Raw genomic sequence first — 25,219 nt, forward strand, 5'->3', positions numbered from 1 at the left:
GTTGGCATTCTTTTTTTTTTTTTTTAAGATTTTATTTATTTACTTTTAGAGAGGGAAGGGTGGGAGAAAGAGAGAGAGAGAGAAACATAAATGTGCGGTTGCTGGAGGCCGTGGCCTGCAACCCAGGCATGTGCCCTGACTGGGAATCAAACCAGTGATGCTTTGGTTCGCAGCCTGTGCTCAATCCACTGAGCTACGCCAGCCAGGGTGGCATTCTTAAGATAAAACTAAAACACATACATCATTAGACAATCCCAATGAATTAAAGGTATTAAAGAGAAAAAAAAATAAGCCTCCCTTTTCTCCTCCCACTTTTTTCTGCCAGCCCATTTCCCTAAGGGTAATTATTGTTAAGTTTCTTATCATTTCTTTCAGGAAAAAAAGTAGGTTTTAAACTGAGGAGTAAAGTGGGAGTCACACTAATGTGATAACAGCTCTCGTGTCTGGAGGTGACTTCCTCTCTGGACCTTCCAGAATAAAGCACTAATAGAAGTGTCCAAGGGCAGATGACATGCTGCAAACTGGTAGACAAAGAAAAGGGAGGTCAAATCAACTACAGCTAGACAGTGTAATGACCAAACAGAAATAGTTTCTGCTCACAAGAGGGAAGATAACTGAAAACCAAAAAATTATCCCCTGTGGATGACCCTGTGTTGATCACTGAGGTTACTGAGAAGTGATAGCCCTGAAGCAGAACAAATAGATCCGTTGTGTTCTGTATAATTACTCTAACAAGGCAGAGAAATATACAATAGGTAAAACAAGTTTGGGGAAGCATCAGCTAGAAAATGCATTTTGGTGGACCACTTATTCCAAAAGATGTTAACTAAACAAGTTGTTTTTGGATTGAGACTAAGATCAGAATTTGCCCTTTATTTCCAAAAGACTTCATTCAATTTTCCTTTCATTTTAGTTTATGTTCACTACTGCCCCACCTGGCATAGCCCTTATTAGGGGAGCAAGGTGCACACCTTTGCCTAGCATGGGCCTGGAGTTGGGCCTGAGTTTGAATCCCGCCTCCATCCCTGCCCTGCTTAGATGACCCAGAAGAGAACAGCTGCTTCAAGGGTCGTTCTCGGAAGTGACCACAATACTGGCCCACAGTAAGGGCCCAAGGGTGCGACCCACTCAGGTGGTGGTGATGCTGTTATAGCCATTATTTGATTTCCTCAAACGCCTTTTGGTCTTCATAATCAAATTGTGAAGGAGCCAACTCAGCATACTCTCTATTTTGTTAATAATAACTTCCGATATCCTGAAACCACGTTTGCAGGCAAGGACTGGATCCAGCAGTGCTTACTGCTGTGGTCAGGCCACAGCACAGCTATTCCAGGAGCTTCTGGTACAGCCTGCTTCCGTTTGCTCTCTGGTGGCACCAAGATGTGTGTTTTTACTGAGCAGACATCAGCCCTCTTGCTGTCTCACTCAAGGCCGAGGTAACAAAATGTTACCAGATGCGCTGATGCCTCCTTTTCTCCTGAGTCGCTCTGTGAAGTCAAGGTGATCGCCTTTCTGTGGCCACTGCACTTGGGCTTCCCAGCCTTTTCCCTTTCCGCTCCTCTGAGCTGTGCCTCCCCACCAATGACCCCCAGATTTCCTAGCACCCTAAACATTTTGCTTTTGGACTTCATCCTATTTTACACTGGTTTTGGTCTCATTTTCAATTACATATGGATGGCAGGAAGCCCTGAAGAATTTAATCAGACTGTGCTTGAGCTAGATGTTCCCAGTAGTCTAACTGCCTTCGTAAATACTGTGTTCTGCACCAAAAATGACCTTCCCTGAGCCACCACCAGCGCCCCACTCTTCAAGTTTTAAGATTTACTGTACACCTCTAATCGCCTGAGACAGAATTAGATCCCCCCTCCGCAGTGCTTCCAGAGTACTGTTGTTTATACTGCTGTTTGCTTCTGTCCCCTGGGACCATAGGCCAGTGTATGTACAAGTCTGTATTTCCCTCCTACTGTTGTTTGGGGAGCTTTTGAAGAGCTCCTGTCGTGTCGCACCCCCATCCTCAGTGCTGGACAGAGTTTCTACAGGCATTTCATAAACTCGTGCCCTGTTTTTGGTTAGGAAGGAAGGACTGTGTGCATGCCTGCTGCAGTTTAAGAACCGGTCTGTATTTAGTGTATTTAAGAACACCTTAGACCATAAAATGACTTTTAATTAATTGCCTTGGGTCAGGATTTCTGCTAAATAAATGCCAGACAAAGATTTAAGGGTAGGAAGCTTTGTGAGGAGTATCCTCGAGATCAGCACCGGGGAGTGAAAGAGGCAGCGCTGAGGTGAAGGATGGCCGGCCCTGCAGAGGCGTCTGCCTTGAGGCAACAGGGCCAGCCTTTGTGCTCTGTCAGCCCAAACTGGATTGGAGCTAATCCCCAGGGGAGGGGCATGTCCTGGGGCAAAGCAGCTCTCTTTAGCTCAGGGAGGTTTCTGAAAGGAACTCCTAAGGGCAAGCCATCTCCAGGCTGAACTGGGGGGGTCTGGGCAGAGCACCACAGCAATAGATTTAAGAATGTGCCTCTAAGAATGAGCTTTAGTTTTAGTGCAACAAAAGAAACAATTAATGTTGGCGCTTCAGCACCACTGTGCAGTTTATGGGCTGTCAGCTTGTGGAGCATGTTGGCTCCTCAGTTTAAAAGTGTCCAGGTGACACCTGGGTGATAGGCTGTCTCTTCCGTTGATGAAAAGGGCAGAGAGGCCTGGGAGGTCTTTCTGCTGCCTCAGGCAGGACTTCCTCTGGTGCCTGGGCTTTTCCTACAGATCTCCAGAGGAAATAGTCCATCTTCCTCTTTGGGAACATGCTGGAGGCTCCATTTTCATAAGGTCTAAACTGTTTTTGTTCCCACAGGGCACAAAAATGTTAGTAATTGAGGGGAAATATATTTTGTACAGGGTTTTTATGTGAGCTAAAGGCCAAGAACTTTACTGTAGCCCTACTACATCCACCCACTCTGCTAAGTGTTCCCAACCGGTGAGGCTGGTTTTGACCACAGTCCATCCCCTCAGTGAAATCTGGCCTTCGTGAGACAAGCACCTGTAATCAAATACAAGAGGCCTGACAGTCAGCTTTGTTTGTAGAAAAAAAGCCATCTCAAAATACATATATATGTCCTAAAAATTGGGTAGATGGACCTATTTCCCAAATATGTGATTGGTTTGGTTTTTTGTTTGTTTCTTCTTTGCTGTTTTGAATTAATACCTCCTTGGAGTCACTCTCTGTAATATAGAAATGAAATAATATGTGTTGACAGTCTTTAAGTTTAAACAAATCTTAAGAAATTTTATATATAAATGTGTATATATGTTTGAACAAGTCTTATGTATAGATACAGATACAGAAACATATAGATATAGCTATACCTCCATCTTTGGGCAAATTTATTAAACTCCCTAAGTGTCAGTTTTCTTATACATAACTGATGTGGATCCTGGCCAGCAGGATCCATGTGTTGTGGCCATAATGAACAAATTCACACAGACTTCAGAAATCCTGTGGAGAAAAGAGATGGCACAGCCGCTCTCTAAGTGAGAAAGGGGGGCCCGACCCCCACCTAGACAGGCTTTTATTGTTTTTCTGGGTACATTACATCGAAGATGGTCCTCATTTACTATGCACAGGTTCACTTTAGGTGGTTACCTTTTACAGAAAACAAAGGAGAGGATGTTGCTAATTACATCAAAGAAGAAAGATATTTGCAATTGTAAAGGGAAAAGTGGTTGAACCAATTACACTTCATACTTGGGAGGTTTAGCTCAGATTTTAGGAAGTTGTAGTAAGCACTTGCTGCCTTAGTTCAAGGTGAGGGAGTTTGAGCAAAAGCAAGCCTCATAGCAGCCTAGATACGATACAGGCCTGATTCCCCATGGGAGAACCTGTCTGTGGACCTGGCTCCTGTGTGCTGGTCCTCACTTCCCACTGGCTTTTCCAAGTGGGAGCTGGGCTACATTCCCACACCACGCAGATGGGTTCCCTATACATAACTTCCTCACAATGTCATTAAGATCAAATGAGGTAATAGTGTAAAAGTCCATATATGTCTTTGGACTAATGTTTTGCAGATACCACATTGCTATAGTTTATTTTAATTTTCTAATCTCTTCTTTGGATAAACAAACTAGGGGATACTACGGGATAGACAAACTAGGGGAAGGTTGGAGGAAAAAATGAATAGTACACAGCTATAGTACAGATAAAGTCTAGAATCAGAGAAGGTTTTCTGCTCTTACAATTTCATCATGGAAACTGTTGCTTTATAAAAATTGGTATAGCTTCTTAAGATTTTTTTCTTTGATAATGTTATAAATCCTTTTAAATGGATAATTCTCCCAACAAGTTTGATAGGACTTTACTTATATATTGTAAATATCAGATAGATAGCTGTAATAGGTACTACCTACCTCATGTCAGAAGTATTCAAGGCAACTAAAATTTTATGAGATTTGGTATACGTAACTGCTCATAACTATTTTTTCATTTTGGAAGAAATGTAAAAAGTTGTAACAGTCCACAAAATTTTCATTTTTTCCAGGAGTATAATAAAATATAAATGATTCTACGTAGCATTTTAAATTAACTGAGAATTTGAACTGTAATGTCAAATATTGAGAGTCTAGAGATCATAAGTAGATCATAGTAACCAAAGGAGCAGTAAAGAGAATTTCCCATTGATTTAACAGTTCCGTAGGTCGAAAGTCTGATACAGTTCTCACCAAGCCAAAACCAAGGCGTCAGGAGACTCTAGGAGAAAATCATCCACGCTCTCAGCAGAATTCACTTCCTTGTGCCTATAGGATCAGTGTCGCCGTTCCTCTTCTGGCTGCCAGCTGAGGGCCACTCTCAACTAGAGGAGGCCACATTGGTTCATGGCCCCTTTCTTCACCTTCAAGCCCAGCAATACCAGGTCAAGTCCTGCTCATGTTTCAACCATGTCCTTTTTCTTTAGTCACACCACTAACTCATATTTCTGCCTTGCTACTCCACTCGAAGGACTTTTTGTTCACATTAGCCCACCATGATAACATAGGATGTTCTTCCCATCTCAAGTTTCTTAACCTTAATCGTACCTGCAAAGTCCTTTTGCTACATAAGGTAACATACTCACGGGCTCTGGAGATTAAGGGCATAGGCATCATTCTGCCTGCCTCATATGTGACTTTTGAGGGGAAGATATGAATTATCAAACTAACCCAAGGAAAAATAGAAAATCTTAATAATGGAATGAACATAGAGAAAATCCAAAGAGCCATCATCATAAAACTTTTAAAAAGTCACCAGCACCAGAGAATTTTATAGGTGGGTGACTCAAATTTTGAAGGGATAAATTCAGTTGTATAAATGTAGAAAAAGCTAAAGAAAAATTATTTCATTTAATCAAAATGTTTTGTTTTCTTAGATTTATACTTTTTTTCTATAGACTTTTAGAAGCAATTTGAAACTCAAAGCTAAGCAACCATTTCTTTTGTTATAATTGCAATACAATCTTCCATGACCCAAAGGCAGTAAAAGCTACTTAAAGAGTAGTGGTCCAAGTAGCAATGAGAAAATATTCATGGAAGGAAAAAGAAAAACCTAGGTTTATGATAAATACTTAGATTTCTTCCCACTACATCATCTTGGAGTAAGAAATGCATTCCTAAGCAGAACCATAAAAACAAAAGCCATAAAGGAAAGTGTGGACACACGCACACACACACACACACACACACACACAAAGGGCTGAGTTCCAGAATTTAGGAGGACCTCCCCTGGATCAGCTTCCTAAATTAAAATGAGCAGAGACAGTTCAGACGGGACCTTCGGGTGGCCTACACAACTAATGAGGCTGAATATTTTTCAACCTCCAGCCTCATTAGTTATCAGGAAACATCAAGCGAACATAATGAAGTTCTCCCTTCATTAGATTAACCAAATAAAAAATGAGATGAATGGACAAAGATATATCATGTTATATTTGCACATATATATATGAATATACATGCACACATATATCTGTTAAAATCCTAGGGGAAAGCAATTTGGAATAATTTATGTAAATTTAAAATACAGTTAGACTTAGTTCCATTTATATAACTCTACCTAATAAAAATAACCAACTATTTGTACCTAAGGACGGACCTCTTTAGATTTTTAATTGTCATTTAGTTTGTAAAGACAGAAAATTGGGAAAATTCTAAATGCTTTTTTAGGAAAGCTACAATTTTTTTCCTTCACAGCCATTAAAAAGAGTAAGACAGACTTTTTTTTGTATACGAGAAAGACAGATTTTCAAGACCCAAGTTCAATCCAATAAGCAAGTCACAGAGGGAAGCACTTTTGGAAGGCAGAATAAAGATCTCTGAAAACGTCTCCATAGACAACAAGATCAGTGGCAAAAAATATCAGTCAGCTTTTTCAGAACTCAGGAAATGAATCAAAGAATTGCAACAATTTGAGAAGTATCTATTCAAGAAAAAAATGGCTGGATCTCCATTAGAGCAGCATGATTTATAGCTTTTTAACTTGCCTTATCCCTCCCTAGCCCTCCCCAGGTTTGCCATAGTCTTTATTAACCATCAGTCTTGTGACCACTGGAGGGGAAAAATGGACTTGGAGCATCCTAAAAGTCCCATTCCCCAGTAAATTGTAACTGTTTGACTTGTCCAGCAGCTCCCCAGAAAAGCCTCATTCATAGAGCTTGTCTTTATTTGACCTTGTTCAGAATTCACTAAGAAAAACCCTATCCATAGGGCATCCATTGACAGTAATCGTGGAAATTACTTAACACCACAGCTGCCCAAGGCAGAAATGAAGCAAGAGGCTAACCAAAAATTTAACAGAAAAATCAGAGGCTAGCCAAATCAAAGACCCATAGGGGTCTTTGAAAAGGTTCAGTATATTTCTGGGATTCTAGGACACACACACAGGATTGTGTGCATGGCCAGGAGAGACTTGCGAATGGTATAATCTCTCAATTCTGCATGAACCCTGAGGCTCTGCATGTGCAGAAACGAAGGGTAAAGCAGAATTGTAAATCTCTGCTGGAGCATTGAAGGCATGTCCCGAAGCACACACAGAACCCCCACCAATGCCTTTGAGACTTGTTGGTTCAAGGCATTTAAGGAAAGGAAGTCTCTGTCTCTTTACTGACCACTAACCAGCAGAGACTTCAGTGGCCAAAGAACATAACTTAGCAAAATTTGTTTTAAGGAAGTCACTAAAAAAGAAAAAAGAAAAACAAATCCAAGGGATAGGATGGGATCTAATTTCCAGTGCTGCCACATTATTTTATTAAATTATCCAGCTTTCAGTGAAGATTCTGAAACATACAAAGAAACAGAAAAGTAGAAAGTATGGCTCATGTACATGGAAAAAAGCAGTCAATACAGACTACCCCTCAGGAAGCTGAGTGAGACACTGGACCTACGAAAGACGTTAAATCAGCTATTATAAATATCTTCAAAAAGCTAAAGGAAACTGTGTCTAAAGAACCAACAGAAAGTATGAGACCAATGTCTCACCAAATAGAGAATATTAATGAAGAGATAGTAATTTTTTAAAGAACCAAACAGATATTCTGGGGGTGAAAAGTACAATAACTAAAATTTTAAAACTCACTACAGAGGATCGTATCAGATTTGAGCTGACAGAAGAAAGAATCAGAACTTAAAGATAGGTCAATTGAGATTATCCAATCCAGAATAGAGAAAGATAAAAGAATGAAGAAAAATTATCAGAGCCTTAAAGACTTATAGACATGAGTCATACCAATATACAGATGTTGGCAGTCAAGAAGGAGAGCGGAGCTCTGGCCAGTGTGGCTCAGTTGGTTGGGCACCATTACACAAAGCGAAAGGTCACCAGTTCGATTCCCAGTCAGTGTGCATACAAAAGGCAACCGATTCATGTTTCTTTCACACATCGATGTTTCTCTTCCTCTCTTTCTTCCTCCCTTCTCTTTTCTCTAAAAATAAATAAGTAGATAGCTTTTTTAAAAAAGAAAAGAGAAAGGGGCAAAAAGAATGTAGAAATTGTAGCTAAAATATTCCAGTTTTATGAAAAACATTATATATCTAAGAAGCTCAATTCACTCCAAGCAGGGTAAACTCAAAGACATCCACACTTGGACACATCACAAGCAAACTTAAAAGTCAACAGCAAAGAGAGAGTCTTGAAAGCAGCAAGTAGAAAACAACTCATGATATCCACAGGAATCTCAATAATATCAACAGCTGATTTTTATCAAAACCGTGGAGGCCAGAAGGCAATAGGATGATATTATCAAAGTCATTTTTTAAAAAAAGACTGTCAACCAGTAATTCTATATCCAATAAAACTATCCTTCAAAAAAGAAGGAAAATTAAGACAATCACAGACAATGACAGAATTCACTGCTAGCAAAACTGTCCTCAGCCCTGGGACCAGTTCTCCCCTCTGCTTTCCTAACCTCAGGGTTACTGCTTTTCACGGGTCAGCAACAATATCATCCATACAGGTTGAGACAGAAGTGCACAAGGTTTTTTTAGGGAATAACAGCTGTGGAAGGAGAAAGGGAGGACATAGAACTGCGCAAGTGGACATTGTCAGCTGCGGTGCAGACATCACAAAAGTCTCTGCAAACTGAACAAGAAACTCTGGAGCCAAGATTTCTGACTAGAAAGCCCTTTGTTGGGTAGAAATGGGCAGGCTCTTTGGTGCCAGTCACTAGCTGGGAAATGTGAAAACTGACTTTATAAAAAGAGCAACTTTATTGAGATATAATTCATATATCATAAAATTCACCTTTAATTCAGTGGATTTTAGTACATTCATAGAGAATGGTCAGCCATCACCAGCATCTAACTTTAGAATACTTGGGGTTAAACTTGACTCCCCTCTTTTTCTCATACCCCTAATTTTTCCTCAGTAAATCCACTCAGTTTTGTCCAGAATCTGACCTCTTCTCACCACCAAGGTCTGATCATTCTTCTTACTTAGAGTTTTGCAGTGGCAAAAACTGATTTCTCTGCTTTCATTTTTGCCTCTCCTGCTCCTAATTCTATTCTCACCAGGCAGCCAGAGTGATCCTTTTCAAAGTAAGTCTGATCATGTCACTTCTCTGCTCGAATCCTGTATTGGCTTCCAGTGGCTTCCCTTCTCAGCAAAAGTAACCAAAATCGCTTACAAACCACCAACTGATCTGATCCCCTGCTTGCTCTCAGACCTCCTCTCCCACCCCTCGCCCCCTCATTCTTAGCTGTAGCCACACCGGCCACCTTGCTGTTCCTTGAAAACCCAAAGGTCTTGCTTGGGGCTTTTGTGCTTGCTCCTCCATGTCACCTGCAAAGCTGGTGTTTCCCTTCCAGGTTTTGCTCAGATGTCAGTTCACCTCAATACTCAGTGACACCTGTCCTGACCATCCTATTTAAGGTTGCAACACGTTCCTCCACCACATTCTCCTTTTCTGCTTTGTTTTTCTCCACAGCACTTACCACCATCTAAAATCATATATATTTTACTAATGTACAGGATGGGGCAAAAGTAGATGACAGTTGTGAGTATGCAAAGCACAGAGTTTCTTCCTGTATTATTATTTACTAATTACCACACTATTTTCCATACAAGGAACTATAAATCTACTTTTACCCCACCCTGTACTTGGCTGTCTCCCCCTCCCTAGAAAGTACCCTCCCTGAAGGATAGGATTTTTTTATGTCACTAGTTTCTACTGTCTCCCCACACCCAAAATTGTCTAGCACTTACTGGGCCTTCAGATACTAATGGTTGAATGGATGAATGCAGCAGGTATTTTACTAGGTCCTTGAATTCCCATAACAATCTTACTGGAGTAGCCCTGTTTATTAGTGAGACCTGCATGGGTCTGGCTGTGGCTCATTCTGTAGACCTGACTTCTACATCATGCTGCCTTCTCAGCAGGACTTGCCCTTGCTCCTGTATGAGGGAGCTTTATGGAGCATTGTTGGTGATCACAGATGAATCCACTCATACAGGGACCGGTCTAGAAAGAGGCCCTGTGAGCCAGCACCTTGTCCCTGTTTCTAGATGCTTCTACCAGAGGCTAAGGCAGCCATGTATCTGTCCTGCAGTTAATGAAAAGGAAAAAGACCCTTTTGAAAAACTGATGGATTTCAATTTTCTTATATTACTAGTATAATGTACATTGTAATAGTTTCCAGTTTCTATTATTAAGGATGATTCTATTACTGAGGGTCCAGTCTTTTAACCTATGATTTCTAAAAACTGAATTGTTTATGTTTTATATGCATGCGACACTTGGGTCTACTGTAGTATAAATTACACGTAGAAAACTATCGCCTACTTAATGTTTCCGAAACTTGGCAGCTATGCTGGTACATAAAAATGTATGCATTTTAATGCTCCATGCTGTCATGTTGTCAACAAGGTGAACAAAGAGGTATCATGATTACTAAGAACAGTAAGTTCAGTAGCTACTAAGTTCAGTAGCTTAGTGAAAGAGTGGCATTTCATTATTGCTACTTAATTTTTCTTACAGGACAAAGTTCTAAAAACATCAGTTCATCTCCAAGCATTGAGAGTTTGCCTGGAGGCAGAGAAACCACTGGCTCCCCACCTTTGTCTGCTACTAAAAAGGATTCCTTCTTCAGCACCATCTCACGTTCCCGCTCACACAGCAAAACTATGGGCAGGAAAGAATCTGTAAGTCTTTAGCAATGGTTTTCTTGTTATCCCTCATTTTCCTCTAGAGTGATGCATTTGTTGAAGCTTCTTATAAAGCTCTTAAAATTTTTACAGACTAAAATGAATTACTCATCAAAAACAACTTGGGTATTTTAAGGCTATGTGTATATTACACTGGGGTGGAGGGGGAATTAGCATCAATTTTAAATAAGTTAAATCCCAAATCTCAGTCCTTCTTCCCCCTAAAAATGCCATTTTATCAAAGCCTGTGTTCTTTCCCTAAAATGTAGCAAATAGCATTATACCAAATAGGTTAAGACACTAAAACAAACCAAGCTGTTTTTTAAGTTTCAAGTATTTCTTGAAATTTAATATAATTATTTTACCACTTATTTAAAAAAAGTTATACAAATTAAATTTAAACTATGGTATGTTGGTAGTTGTTCTCTAAAAGTCTTTGTAGACATTACTCAAAATAATCTATCTAAAGCAGATCTACTACTTTAAAAAAAAAAAACCTGGTTGTATTTGAAATTGTTTAAGCCAAATCACAATAAATAAAACATTTAGCCATATTTTATAGCTAGTGTAACACAGTATTCTACTATGAAGAATTCATCTGCCCATTGGAAAAAGATAGAAATTTAAGGTCTTACAAGAAAGAATCTAGCTGTTGCTGAAATAGTCCAAAAGTAGGGGGGAAAATTGAACTTTTGAGGGATAATTGTTAACGGTACATAGAATAGGTGACAACATGGGATCTGTCTGTATGCCTGTGATGACGTTGGGCCAGACGCTCACCTCCATGGTGCTTGAGCCACTTCACCTGCAAATCAAACCACATACTTCGCTCTCTGAAGGGAAGAGTTCACTATGTCCTCTCTTGGGGTCCTTCTCAGCAGGTAGGAACTGTGATCCTCTGATTTGTGGAAGAGCAGAATGGAACTTTCATTTAGAGATGGCAGCTTAATGCAGGCAGTTAGCTCTGCTCCCTCTCAAATCCCACTCCAGGGGTAGTCAGTGGTTAAGGTAAACCCTTGAGGAATAAGAAAGCAGAAGAGAAGACAACAACAAACTTTTAACTGACTTAGCAGCCTAAGGAAGCTGAATGCCAAGTCAGTAGTAGGTAAAAACCAAAAAACAACTTGATTTGGAGTTAAAATCTGGAAGCTCGGGAACTGGAAATGGAGTGAAAGTGGAACTGAAGACATGAGGATTGGTCAGAAGTCACTTCAAAAAGCAGTTAGACTCCCTTCCCCACCCTGGCAGAAGACTGGAGGTTTAACTCTTTGGACTGAGCAAGATCAGGCACATTCCAGTGTGGCACCACTGTACTGGACAAGGAGTGGTGGATATGTTTACTGAATTTGAGGGTGCAGGCCTTACCCCACTTGCTTCCCAGAATCCCACTCTGTTTGTCCCTCCAGGCAGGAGTCACAAATGAAAAAACACGCAAACATTCTGAACTTAGTGATTTTGTCAGAGAAACAGCCAGTGTACCTTCAGTGAATCACAGCTCCTCCATACACAGACCTTTCACTTAACTTTTAGTTTACACTGTTGTATGCCAGCAAGACAGCCAGGGATCACCAGATACTCACAGAGAGGATGTGGTGATGACAGACAAAAACAAATAGGAAAAAAAGTATCATTCCTATCTACATTTTGCTGTTTTCATGTGAGTACCTGGTAGATAGTAATTAAGCAAAAACAATTCAAATTAAGCTCTGGACAAGTTATTTACCTTTGATTAGAAAATAGTCAATAATGATATTAACATGAAACCTCATTAACATTAACCTCACTTTAAAAATATCATTCTTTTGAAATTCATTTTCTCAGTGACTCTTTAGGTAAAAACAAAATAATAAAATGCTATTAAACAAAAATGCCACTGGGAGGAAACAAGTCTATGCAGGAGTAGAATGCTTCAGAAAAAATACTCATTCATAAAACAACCACAACAAAGATCATTAGAAATTAAAGTACGGTATCTACATGGTAAAAACACAATAGAAAAGTTGGAAGATAAAATTGAGGAAGTCTCCCCAGAAAATAGAGTATAGGCAGAAATGGAAGGTAAGAAAAAAATATAGAGAACCAACCCCAGTGATTCAAAATCTAAAAAACAGGAATTCCAGAAAGACAGAATAGATAAAATGAAGGAAACAGAGATACAATTCAATAAAGTTTTCCACTAATGAAAGACCTGAAAAAGTCCATGGAATTGTCCCACACAAATAAATATAACCCACACGCAGACCCATCACTGAAAAAGCTCAGAACTCTGGAAACAAGGTGATAATCCTACAAACTTGTAGAACTGGGTGAAAAGAAAGATTTCCACCAAAGGATGGAGAATTACCAAAGCTACACATTTCCCGCAGCCACACCAGAAACAAGGCAGTGAAAGAATGTCTTCAGAGTTCTGAGAGAAAATGACTTCCCACCTACATTCAACATTTAACCAAACCAGTTAAATGTGAGGATAGAGTAAAGCCATTTCAGACATTCAGGAGTCCTAAAATGTATTCACATGCACCCCAGAATCCACTGGAGGATTTGTGCTACAAAAATGAGGACATACTCTAAGGATGACGAGTGCCTGAGAACAAGTGAACAGATCATCCAGAGCAAGACAAAGTTATTCCCCAGATGGTACTGTAGGGAGATCCCCAAACCGCTCGGGGAGCACAGCTACTTAGCAGGTCCAGAGAGCAGCAGCCAACCCAGATTGAGGCAAGTTAGAAGGTTTCAGAAAGTTTTCTCCAAAAAGATGAAATTGTAAGAATAACTAATATATTTGCACAAATTGAGAAATATGTAAAACTACGGGTGAAATTGGATTTAAATTCCTGATAACTTTAGAGAAAATAAGCCAGTGAAACACAGGACAATCAGTAACCCCAAAGAAAAATAAAATAGCTACAGGAAAAGGAAGGAAGGTTATGATAAACCTTGTAAGCGAGCCAAGGCTATGGTTTATGCAGACAGCATAATGTCAAGCTAGTGACTGTTAATCTAGTCCAAGTCACGATAAAATTCAAGGAAACAGTGTGGGGGCTGTGTGTTTGCAGGCAGAGGGGAGGGAACAGGTGGTCCGTGGTCATTAGAACGAAATCCTCATCTTCCATAGTGCAAAATTAGTGTATGAGGGGGAACCCCAAAAAACAATTTATTTATTAAAATTGTGTACTTATTCTTACACATTGAAACTTCAGTCACCTTCAAAGCGCTCTCCATTTGATGCAATACACCTATGGAGACCTTTTTTCCACTGCTCAGAACAATTGTGCAGCTCGTCATTTTTGATGCCTCTTAGTGCTTCTGCCATTTTTTGTTTCACCTGTCCCACATCAGCAAAATGTTTCCCTTTGAGTACTTTTTCATCCAGGGAAACAAAAAAGTTGCTTTGGGTGAATAAGGCATGTGGGGCATGGGGGTCATGCCGTTTTTGGTCAAAAACTGCTGGACGCTCAGCGCTGTGTGGGCAGGAGCACTCATAAATCACCCATCATGAAATGGGCAAAAACGTTCAAGGACTCTTCAAAAAAATTCACTGAAGCTGAGCGCAGCCTCTCACAACACCACCAACTGGTACACTGATACAGATGAGTTCCTAGAATACTCACCTTGGGGGTAAGCCTGTACTACAAGGGGCTTCCTACAGATTATCTGGGTTTTGGGGGGTCCTCCCTTGTATTCGGGGGTACTCTAGAACATCGATTTTCAACCTTTTCCATCTCATCACACATATAAACTAATTACTAAAATTCTACAGCACACACAAAAAAAAATACTATTTTTACCAGTCTGACTAAGAGGAGGTATAATTTTGATTGATTTACAAAAAAAATTACTTTTTTGCTCCAAAGTGATTTTTTTAAAAATCAGGTCTATACTTATATATAAGGATTTCTGGTAGCCAGAATTAACCAATGAGATGGAACTTTATGTGACCTGCATATTTATGGTTTGAGGCAGAGCATTCACAGCAGACACTATTGTTGTGTTGGCCGCTGTCAGCTTTTTATTTGACAGTCTGAGGGAAAAGAGGTCAGTGCCCCTGACTAAATAGTCAGGTACTGCCTGTTTTATAAATTCTGGCGGCACACCAGTTGAAAATCACTGCTCTAGAAAAATCAAGAAGTAGCCATATAAGCTGGAGATACAGAGATGAAAAAAATGGGTAAAAGAATTGAAAGTGGTTACTTCTGGAGTACAGGAAGTGGAGGGTGGGGCAGTGTGAACTGTTTTTCATAACAAGCCTTTTAGGGCCGCTTGGCTCTTCAAAGTGTTACATATAAAACTTAGTTTAAAAATAATAACTTCAAGTTACAACGAAAATAGAATGTATTGACATAATAAGTTAGGAGATGCCTGCCCGTACAAAGAGCATGTCTGTGAAGAGTCAGAATAAGGGATAACAAATGGGAAAGGCATATGGAGAGATGTTTCATTTGCATTATCGTACTTTAGTGGCATATGGATTCGTCTACAATACCAATTAGTTACTTTTCTTTATGGTGATGCTGTGACTTACCACTGAGAAATGGAGCAAAAATAGAAATAAGAGTGAGTCTCACCCTCCACATAGACCTGCTGTGAACCAACAAACAGAATGCCAAATTGTTATTCAAAATTTAATCTATTTCCTAGCTTGCGGAAAGTATGCAGGCAGAAATTTTCAAGAAAACTCTGTGTTTTTCCAAGAAATGGGCTAGCTTACTATTTTATGAAATAATGTATTGTAGTCAGTGCTCTTCACCTAATAATTCCAGTTTTCCCTCCTTCTAGACACTGATAGAATTGTACCTCCTGGTCCCCTGTGACCTGCCACAGCCATGTGACTAGTTCTGTCCAATGAGTTGTGAGTGGAAGTCATATGTGCGTATTGTTACTGCAAGCCCCTCCCCAGCACTCTCTTTCCCTCTGGCCCCATGAACAGAAAGGACTCTGTTCATACATGGAGTATGAATGAGAAAAAACTTTTATTAATTTAAGGTAAAAGTATTGCTTATCACAGCACAACAGTTCACAGTTGGAACACATTCAGGCTCATAACTGGGAATCATTCTCCCATGGGAACCACGTCCCAGTCCTACCCCCACACCCCCGAGTGGTCCCAGCAGCACCAGGGCCTGTGACTGGGCACATGTCATCTCCAGCCCTACTTCGCTTGCATTTCCAGCCCAGTACGGTGTGACACAGGGGTATTCCATGCGCTCAGAAATGTTCAAGGTAGTTTTTCATTAACATCATCAATGTCAGTTTTCACACAGCAAGTGGCCAAAATTGAAGCAAAGACACCTCTTTCTTTGGGTCCCAGTGCCTTAAATTATATGACATGTTGCAAATTTCAAGACTCAGATGATATTTTAAAGTAGCTCAAGGTCAAGAAACTGTTTATGTCAGTTAAGAAAAGGATGAAATAGCAGTTAGAAGAGACATTAAAACAAAAATAATCTACTAGTGGTTCTCAACCTAAGTGTAGCTAAATCTGCTTAAGTTTCTAATCTAATGATTGAGAAATGATTTTCAAAATCGGTATAGTCATGACATATTCTGGACAAGTGTCATATACTCATATTAAGTCTCAGAACTTATTTCCTTTCAGTATTGCCTCTTCAGGTATCAAATAAAGCCTTTCTGTAACCCACAGACTATCTTTAGATGAAATTGTACACATCTATTCCTGTTGACGCCTCTGATGTGGCCATATAATAGAAGAGTGTACAATTCAGCTAAGTCTTTACAGAGGTAACTAAGTAAGTCTTGTGCCATATGTTTATAAAAGACATCATTATGCTTCTTTTCTGAAATGTGAGCAAACCAGCAGGAAGTTTTAAAAATGACCCTACTTCATAGTCAGCACTGGTGTTGATTTGAGGATTGGTATTTGCTCAGGAAGACAGTTCTCCCTCTGCTTCGTTTCACCAAAAAAAAAAAAAAAAAGCCTGTAGGGTTCACCTAATTCAGACCCAGATTTTAATCAAGCTCTGATTTTTTTAGTCTTCAAGACAAAAATTCAAAATTTTTATAGTTTTTATTTTTCATGCTTTGTGTAATATAAAATAACGTCCAGTACTTACTTTTCTAGAAATCTATTTCAGCTGGTCATTCATATGACTGTTAAATAATTTTTTACTTATTTCAGTACTGTTAAATGTTCTGCCAGCTCAATTATTGCCAAATCATTTTCCAGATCACTTCCTTTGCTAAGGTTAAAAAAGAGGGAAAATACTAAATAGTAAGAAAACCTTTAAAATCAATTTGTGTATGTGATAAGTTCTAATATTTAAGCACATCAGCCAATTAAAAGATCTTTTAAATATTCCTTATTAACTGCAAGACATTTTGCCGTGCTTTGTGATGATTACATACCAATCTCTAAAGCTCTAAACATGTCTATTCAGAATCCCCTCTAAGCCACAGGAAATCAGAGCTGTCTGAGCTGGAAATCCAAACATGAAACAGGATGTGTAATGAAGTAGAAACCACCTACTGGCTCACACCACCCCTGGGGGTGCTCATCCTGTGTCTCTGTGACCCCTGCATGCACTGTGCTCATCATTGCCGTTTGGTAGTTCGAATGTATACCATGGCCATACTAACAGAATTTGTTTTTATAATATTCATTGGCCTGTTCCTTATCATGATAAAATAACAAAAAGTGTCAGATAAATGAGAACAAATTTGAAAGCAGACTCATATTTGCTTGTGGAAGTACAACCTGCACATTACCTAATCCACTGGAGGTCATATTCTAGAAACTGGAATTTAAGACATAGCTTTTTAAGAACTATGAGAGAGCTCTGGCTGGTATGGCTTAGTGGATTGAGTGTGGGCTGTGAACCAAAGGGTTGCCAGTTCGATTCCCAGTCAGGGCACATGCCTGGGTTGTGGGCCAGGTCCCCAGTCGGGGCCACGTGACAAGCATCCACACATTATTGTTTCTCTCCCTCTCTTTCTCTTTCTCTTCCCCTCTCTCTAAAAATAAATAAATATTTTTTTAAAAAAGAATTATGAGAGAGCAGTCCCAATGAGGGTACTTACAGTGAAACTGGAGGAGGGGGAAATACAACAGTTAAGTAATAATTAAATAAAAATGTAACTCATCACCATGAGAGGTGGTGTATGGTTAAATGCCTTATAAACAGTAAAGATCATAAAGCATGTGGATTCAGAAGACAGACCACCATGTGGTCTTCACGTGAGAGATCAGTCTTGAACCACAAACATATTTCTTTCCATGAAATGCAGCCATTGTTTTCCCTTACGAATATCCAGCAGCTTCCTAGGACTGATGAGTGGTGGTGGCTATCGAGTAGGCAGTCAGCAGTGTCTGCTGTAGGTCTTCTTCCTCACGTCCTCTGGCAGAATGTAGAGTGGTTGGGATTATATTAAGTTGCTTTTGGAAAAAAATAAGAGAAATTATCATCTTAAATAAGGAAATTTGTTGTGTATCATTTCAATTAACAAGAGTCCTGAGATAGGCAGGTCTAGAGTTGGACAATTCATCTGTTCATTAACATCACCGTCTTTCTATTCTACCATCGTTAGTATTTTGGCTTTGTTCTCAACTCACTCCCATCGTGTTCTCAAGAGGGCTGCTGCAGAGCTGGGTATCGGTCCTGTCATGCCGCCTGTCACCCTCCTCACTCATACACATCTTCTAGAGGAACTCGAGTTGGACATTCCCCAATAGGCTTTCCCTCCTATCTCATTGGCCAGAATAAACCCCATCCCCCCCACACACACACCAATCTGTGGTACAAGCAAAGGTTTAGGGAAGTCCATGACAGTGCGAAAAGGTGGTAGGGGCATATGACTGACACATGGTAACATACTTCCTGAGAACACATGGTATGTGGGAAATATCAATCATAATGGATTTCTTTACAGGGTTCTGTATGGAATTGAAACCTGGCATCTGGAGTTTATCTAATTGTAGAATTTTTTCAATTCATAAATACGTATTTGAAATCTTTCATTGTTTAATCAATAATATTAATGATAACTGCATTCAAATACAGTGCTATTTAAAATAACCATTTAACACAGTGTATTAACATGAATTTAGACATCTACAATTTTTCTAGCTTAGTTCAAGTCTCATGATAGGAATTTTAATCTAAGCCTAAATTGAACTCATGTGTTTGAGATATGACATTTAGTCACTCAGTGTTACGTGAACTTTGTTCACAGTCTTTGCAGCGCGTCAGTTCTTCAGGGTTCAGGAAGGTGGACCATTCGTGTCTGTATCAATAGTATTCCTTCCTGCTGTCTCCGCCTTTCGCCTCACCCAGCTCACATTAATTCCACTGTCCAGAACTGTGAACATCTAAAGGAGCATCATAAAGAGCTGGTTTCGACAGTTTTGTACGTGACATTTTAATTTAGCTTTTGTAAACAGGCTTTGTAACCAACTTTTTAGCATCTTTATGCTTCAGTAAATGTATCTTCAACCAAAATTCTGAGGAGCCTATGAAAGCAGACTCACAGGAAATAGAGTTTCTGGGCCTTGCCTGTAATGTCCTTTTTAGGACAGTGAAGATGGTGCCTTTTGGGGGCAAATGAGACCCTCATCCCCCTCATGCTGGACCTTCTTCCTCCATCATTTGTCCTCAGCTCCACCACCCTATGAAATACAAAATGCCAGGCTGTACCCATGCTGAACCCTGCCCAGGAGGCATAGACAGTGGTTTGGGGAGCGCTCAAGCGAAGCAACTAGAAATATTTAGAACCCCTGGACAGAAATTCCTGTGGGTTTGAATCATGCCAAGTTAAATGTGTCATCGATAGCGTTTGCTTTCTTCCAATGATCTTTCTTGAAACTTGACACTTACTTAGTCTTGCAATGTCACATTGTCTTGGGAACAGCGCCTCAAAGTGTACATGTGCAGGGCAGAGAAGGAAATAAGGGCTTTGAGCAGGTCCCTAGGCACCTGCAGGTCAGTCAAGGCCAGAGGCCAAATTGTGGAGGCTGTTGGGGTGTCCTCCTCTTTCCCCATGGGTGGTATCACCACCTTCGACATAGCATGTTCCTGCTTTTAAATCTTTTGCCCCTAGCTTGTCATTGTTTTTCCTTTGAAACACCTCTGTTAACATTTCCAGGAAGCTATGTTTTTAATCCACTGAGTTCAAACTCAAGAAAGAATGGCTTTGCTCCTGTCACAGGAAGTCTAAGCCTACTGAACAAAGAGGGAGATGTATATCACACTGGTGGCCTTTGCCACGCCTTGAAACCTTCAGGCTAAGAAACTCCTTTTTGTTGTTTTTTATGCTAAAACTGCTCTGCCCAGAGGGTCAGTCAGGGGCTTGGGCTAAACAGCCTCCCCTCTTTGCCTGAAAGAGAGAAATCCTGTTATCAGGAATTCATACGCACAGAAATACTGTAAGCGGTGAGAACCAGGAACCCAAAGGCAGAGTTACAGGGCGTTCAGTAACTCGGGCCTGTGCACTCCTCACAGGAGCCCTGCCGAAGGGGCAAGGAGGCACTAACACCCAGCCTGTGCTCTGGTTACTAGGCAGCATGCCCAGGTCCCAGGGCTGTGTTTGCCTGGAGATGGGACATTTTTCCTGTGCATGAAGGTAATATCCATTCACCAAGTCCTGTACCCAAGGGGAGTGGCTTTCCCTAACTAAACGAAAGCATGTCTGGGGTCAGTAAAAGTCCCAAGAGGGAACTGCAATTGTTGGAAAACTTCAGGACCTTTCTATTTTGTGTCACTGATGATAAAATCAAAAACATGGACATGGCAACTTCTTAAAATATATGAAAAAAACAACAACCCAAACTCTTCACAGCCCTGACATTGCAATATGGCTGATGGATTTTACAAGCCTTAAATGGATTACCAGAAGAAAATATAATCAAATTCCCAAAGTTCTTTTTTGTTGTTTAAAATGATGGCAAAGCCCTCCTTTCCCTCTGAATTGTTAACCTACTTAGTACCTTCTGTATGTCGCCCTATCAGTTCCAGTCAAAACATTCCCCAGAGTTACTTAGGTCAGTAGATAGAACTCTAACACTGGTAGCTCAAAGCATGTTGATGGTAGTAAGCCAAGAACAGATTGGCTTTGTATTAAACCCTAGAAAGTTATGGGCTGCATATGAAAACAAGAGAGCAAAAAATAAAGAAAAACATTTAACTAGAAAAGCAGTTATGTGGCGGGGGGGCAGGGGGCACTTCCTTTGTCCCTACCTCCACCATTTATTCACGGACCCCTGACTAGACTCTAATTCCTATCTTTCTTGGTTGTAGGTTCCAATGGTTTTTCCACATTTGCTGTTCTCATTGTTCTGCTTTAAAGTTCCCTATCTTTCTCATCTTGCTGCTTTGATGGCTCTTACAAAAGACTTGATCTCACTGAATAAATCCATTCTAACTATACCTGTCCCTGTAACAGAAAGCGCCTTTTGGACTGGCATCTAAGTTCACTTTCAGGTGATCACTGACTTTGATCACCATCACCTTTTTTCTTGGAGACTATCCCAAAGTTAGGGCAGAATTATAAACAAGACCGTGAAAGTTTGCAACATTTTCCTGAATTCTTCCACGTGACCACTCAGGTCATATTGTTACAGAGCAACAAGGGGGGGCTTAGGACGATATACTGTTACCCAAAAGGACCCCCCTAGGTTCATTATGTCCACTGCCAGAGGAAAGACGTCTCTCAATGCCAGAGATTCGTAAAAGGAAAGGAAATGTTTATTTAATGCTATAGAAACTTAAAGTAGTGACCTAATGTCTTCATCAAAATCCCAAAGTCCCTTAAAACACCCACAAACACACACAGTCCTTCCTTCCCCACTTTGCCCAGTTTGGTGTACTGTATCTCAGGAAAAGAACTAGAAGTCCGTGGCTCAGGCAGCCCCCAGTTCTTCTCAGTAATCCGTCTCAGCTGGTAGGCTTCCCTCAGTTCCCAGCACCATCAGCTGTGTTGCCGGGATCTCTGCTAAAGCCGGGTGGTGGTTCCCCCTTCTAAAGCTGCGGGGGACCCCACTCTGGCAAAGCCACATGGTTCTCCTCTCAATGCCTGCCGAGTCTGGGTTTAAATCCCCATGCCAGTCCTCCTCTGCAGCCCCATTTCCGACTCCTCCCACCATCGGCTACGCTTGTTCTAGCCCTCTCAAATCCTTCCAGCTTTACTGGGCTGCCATCGTGAGTCTGGGCAGCTGTGGCCCCATGTCATGGAGCCAGTCATCTCCAAGCCCCCACACAGGTGCTGTAACTCAGGGGACCTGCCCCCCAGTTATGTCTTGGTGGAGAAGTTACTTCCATTCCCCTGGCTGAGCATGGCCACAGCTATTTAACATATCTCTGCAACCAGTTAAAGGTTATAGATATGTTAAATGACCACACCAGAGGTTAGCTGCAAGGCTGTTGCTATTCAAAACAGCTCTCAATGGCCCTGCTCCATGTGTCCCTTCCCCCAACCCATACCTGTGATGGGAAGGGGTGAGGACATCCTGATATTTCCTGGACACCGTGAGTTCTGGACCCCATTCCAAATCCCTATTTGGGGTCCCCCTCTTGGCTGCACCCTGTTACAATATGGGTCCTATTAACAAGGAAATGTAAAGAACTCACCAGTTGCATCACTCGCCTGTCCCCCCACACCCACATATACTCCCACTACTAGAGAGGCCAAAAATTGAAGGAGATTTAGAATAAACTGTGAGAAAGGCTGCCAAATTGCTTACCTTCAGGATGTTCCCAGTCGAAATTATAGGCAGTCTTTTGTTTGAAGCATATTTGTGTATTGCACATGCGCCTCTTACTCATTCATCATGATGTAAAGATATATGTTCCATAGAATATCAAAAACAATACTTCTGAAAATGAAATTGAAGAAAATAAGAATGAAACCAGCAAGATACCATTATGTATTAATGCTAATGTTTATAGAAATCCTAAATTCATCTCTAGACAAACATTAATATAAAAGAGCTGGACAGTGGTGAAACTATTATCTATTTACTGCCAAGAATAAATAAGGTATTGGTTTTCTTGTCAATATCTATAGTCAGTCACCCACCCTCAGTCTCCATGACCAAACCCTTTGTTGACACCCTTCAGAACCAGGTTTGAAGGTTGGGCGGGAACAAGATCTTTTTCTCAAATAAACAAGCAGACCTAATTCTTTTGCCAAGAGTATAGGTTTAAATTTCTGAATAAACTAATTAAATTTAAAGACTGTTTAAATGCTGGACCTTGCATTACATTCCAAGGAGAGTGTCATTTTGAGGACTTTTTTTTTTTAAGCTGAACAGAACAGATTCTGGCGCAAAGTGATTCAACTAGCGTGTTATTAACTCAGAGAAGTCCAAAGGACTTCTCAGCCCTGGCTGCACATTAGATCCACCTGGAGATCTTAAAAAGTACCGGTCACAGAAGAATAATCAATCTTTAAGGTGGGGACAGGGCCTCAGTAATTGTTAAAAGCTTCTCGAGTTATTCAAATATGTAGTCAAGGTTTAGAACCAACAATTTAGAAGCTCATCATTGTCTTCAAGGAGCCAAGTTCTTTCCACTCCTCTGTCCTGCCAGGAGCAGGCTCCTCCCCAGGTTAGAAGTGAGGCAGCCACACCAGTTCTAGGCTTGTTCACCAATACACAGAGGAGAAAGACAGACTGTGTCTTCCTGGGGCATTCTCATAAGATAGAGTTGTCAGGTAAAATATAGGCTGACCAGTTAAATGTGATTCTCAGCTAAATAATGTACAATTTTTTAGTATGTCTCATGTATGGCATGGGGTATATTTATACCAAAAATCTGTAGATTGAGATTCAAAGATCACAGTATATCCTGTGTTTCTGTTTGTTCAACCTGGCAACTCTGTCTTAAGAACCTTTGTTCTCTGTTTCAAGAGCCACCCACCCAAGACTTCCCCCTGGGTCTCTTCGGCCCATATTCCCACAGGCATTGGAGAGGTAACAGGGTTACCCTTAAGTCCATCATGTCCAGCCCCAAGCGCACAGCTCTGGCGCAGGTCAGCTCCCCCGGGAGAGGAGGTTCTCAGCTGCAGGACCCCATTAGGATGACAAGGAGACGAACACTGGGAGCACCAGCGAGTCACAGTTTAGTGAGCCCTCCTGAGCGCTGCTGTGATCTGTAGATGAAAGCTTTTCTGCAAAAATGTACCTTTTTGGAAAAATACATAAATTCAGTTGTCATGAATCTATTCATTTTCAAATGAATAGTCATCTTCAGGTCAGTTCTAAAGCAGTTTATTAAAAAATATCACCATGCTGTGCAAAGTCATGCACTAAAACCACAGGGCTCCTGGGAAAGACGGGGTGGGAAACAACACTCAGAAACTTTATTACTGGCACGTACAACAAAATAGGAACCTAGTAAGAGTGGAAGCATAGTTTTATACATGCTAAAAGAGTAAGCAATAAGTAGATAGTGTAATAAATATGATCCTTTACCTTGAAAAAGACCCGCAGCGTGGTTGGGGAAGTGGACGTCTTCCAATGAACGGTCATCTTCAGAACAGTCTGTTCTAAGGCGGGTTATATTTTCACAAAAATCACCATGCCATGCAGAATCCGACGGATTCGGGTGCTGGCTGCAGCCCGTCACCCGCGCTGTGAACTGAGGGCGCTGGCAGGTACCGAGGTGGCTGCGTGTATGTATCCGTGTACTTCTGTGAGCCTGGGCTCAGCCACATGCAGTTTTCTGTGTTCTCCTGATGTTTCTTGTGGATGAGATATATAAGCAAACATGAAATTCATGTTATACTCAATTGTTCCTTCATTTATCAATCTCATTGGAACAAAGTCACATTTTTAAAACAAGCGTGATAACACAACTGACTCACTCTGGGTTGATATACAGCCTCTGAAGTCTCTGGGTTGGGAGAATAAGGATAGAGAAATATTATACTTTCTGTATTAATGTTCTTGTTCTCAGTTCAGTAACCAACAGTACTGTGGTAATTAGGAACTTTAGAATTCATGTTATTAATGGTTACATACATCAAAGTATTTCATAACACCAGCTGGCTCTGTGAAAATCCGACTGAGTGACTAAGTCCCCATCGGAATTCTGCAGGGGCACCCTCCTAGGCTACATCTCAAGATTTTAAGGCACAGCCTGCAGGGCGGGCCTTTGTGGCCCTTATTTGGTCCAGCCTCATCATCAGTTCTCCCTCCAGTCCTCTGCAGCCCTTCAGGAGAGCGACAGCTGTTTCTGTTCTCAGACAAAGCGTGCTGTCCCACAACTCTGTGTTGTCTTGCCCCACTGCCTCTTCTGACCAAAACTGTGCACGTGGCCACAAACTCACTGAGTTCCTTCCAGTCTCAGCCCACCTACCTTGTGTCCATGGAGCCTTCCCTGCCACTCTCTGGAAGATTTAAGCTCTTTCATTAGGCAGCTGTGGCCCTGGCTAAGCTGCAGGTTCCAGAGCGCCACCCCAAGCCTCCAGAAGCAGCATGTTGAGGGGCGGGATCCCTAGTTATCTATAAAGGAGTCCTGTGCTTAGACTGTCAGAGAACTACTTGTATTCAGTTAAAAGGGTCTTGCAGGCACTTATCACTATGGCGGTCTCCCCTGCGGCAGTGGTGGT

At 41.0% G+C, this 25,219-nt stretch overlaps 1 protein-coding gene across 5 annotated transcripts in view; it reads left to right on the forward strand.

Moving 5' to 3' along the window:
* Nucleotides 1-25,219, forward strand: part of TBC1D5 (TBC1 domain family member 5) — a 479,919-nt gene that overhangs the window by 422,136 nt on the left and 32,564 nt on the right. For all 5 annotated transcript variants that reach the window (XM_045856992.1, XM_045856988.1, XM_045856989.1 and 2 more), the window contains one exon: nt 10,494-10,657. In XM_045856992.1, the coding sequence (XP_045712948.1) occupies nt 10,494-10,657 (164 nt within the window). The remainder of the gene's footprint in view (nt 1-10,493; nt 10,658-25,219) is intronic.

The sequence above is a fragment of the Phyllostomus hastatus genome, unplaced genomic scaffold (assembly GCF_019186645.2).
Source record: "Phyllostomus hastatus isolate PE091 unplaced genomic scaffold, TTU_PhHast_1.1 phas_scaffold_129, whole genome shotgun sequence".
Taxonomy (NCBI): domain Eukaryota; kingdom Metazoa; phylum Chordata; class Mammalia; order Chiroptera; family Phyllostomidae; genus Phyllostomus; species Phyllostomus hastatus.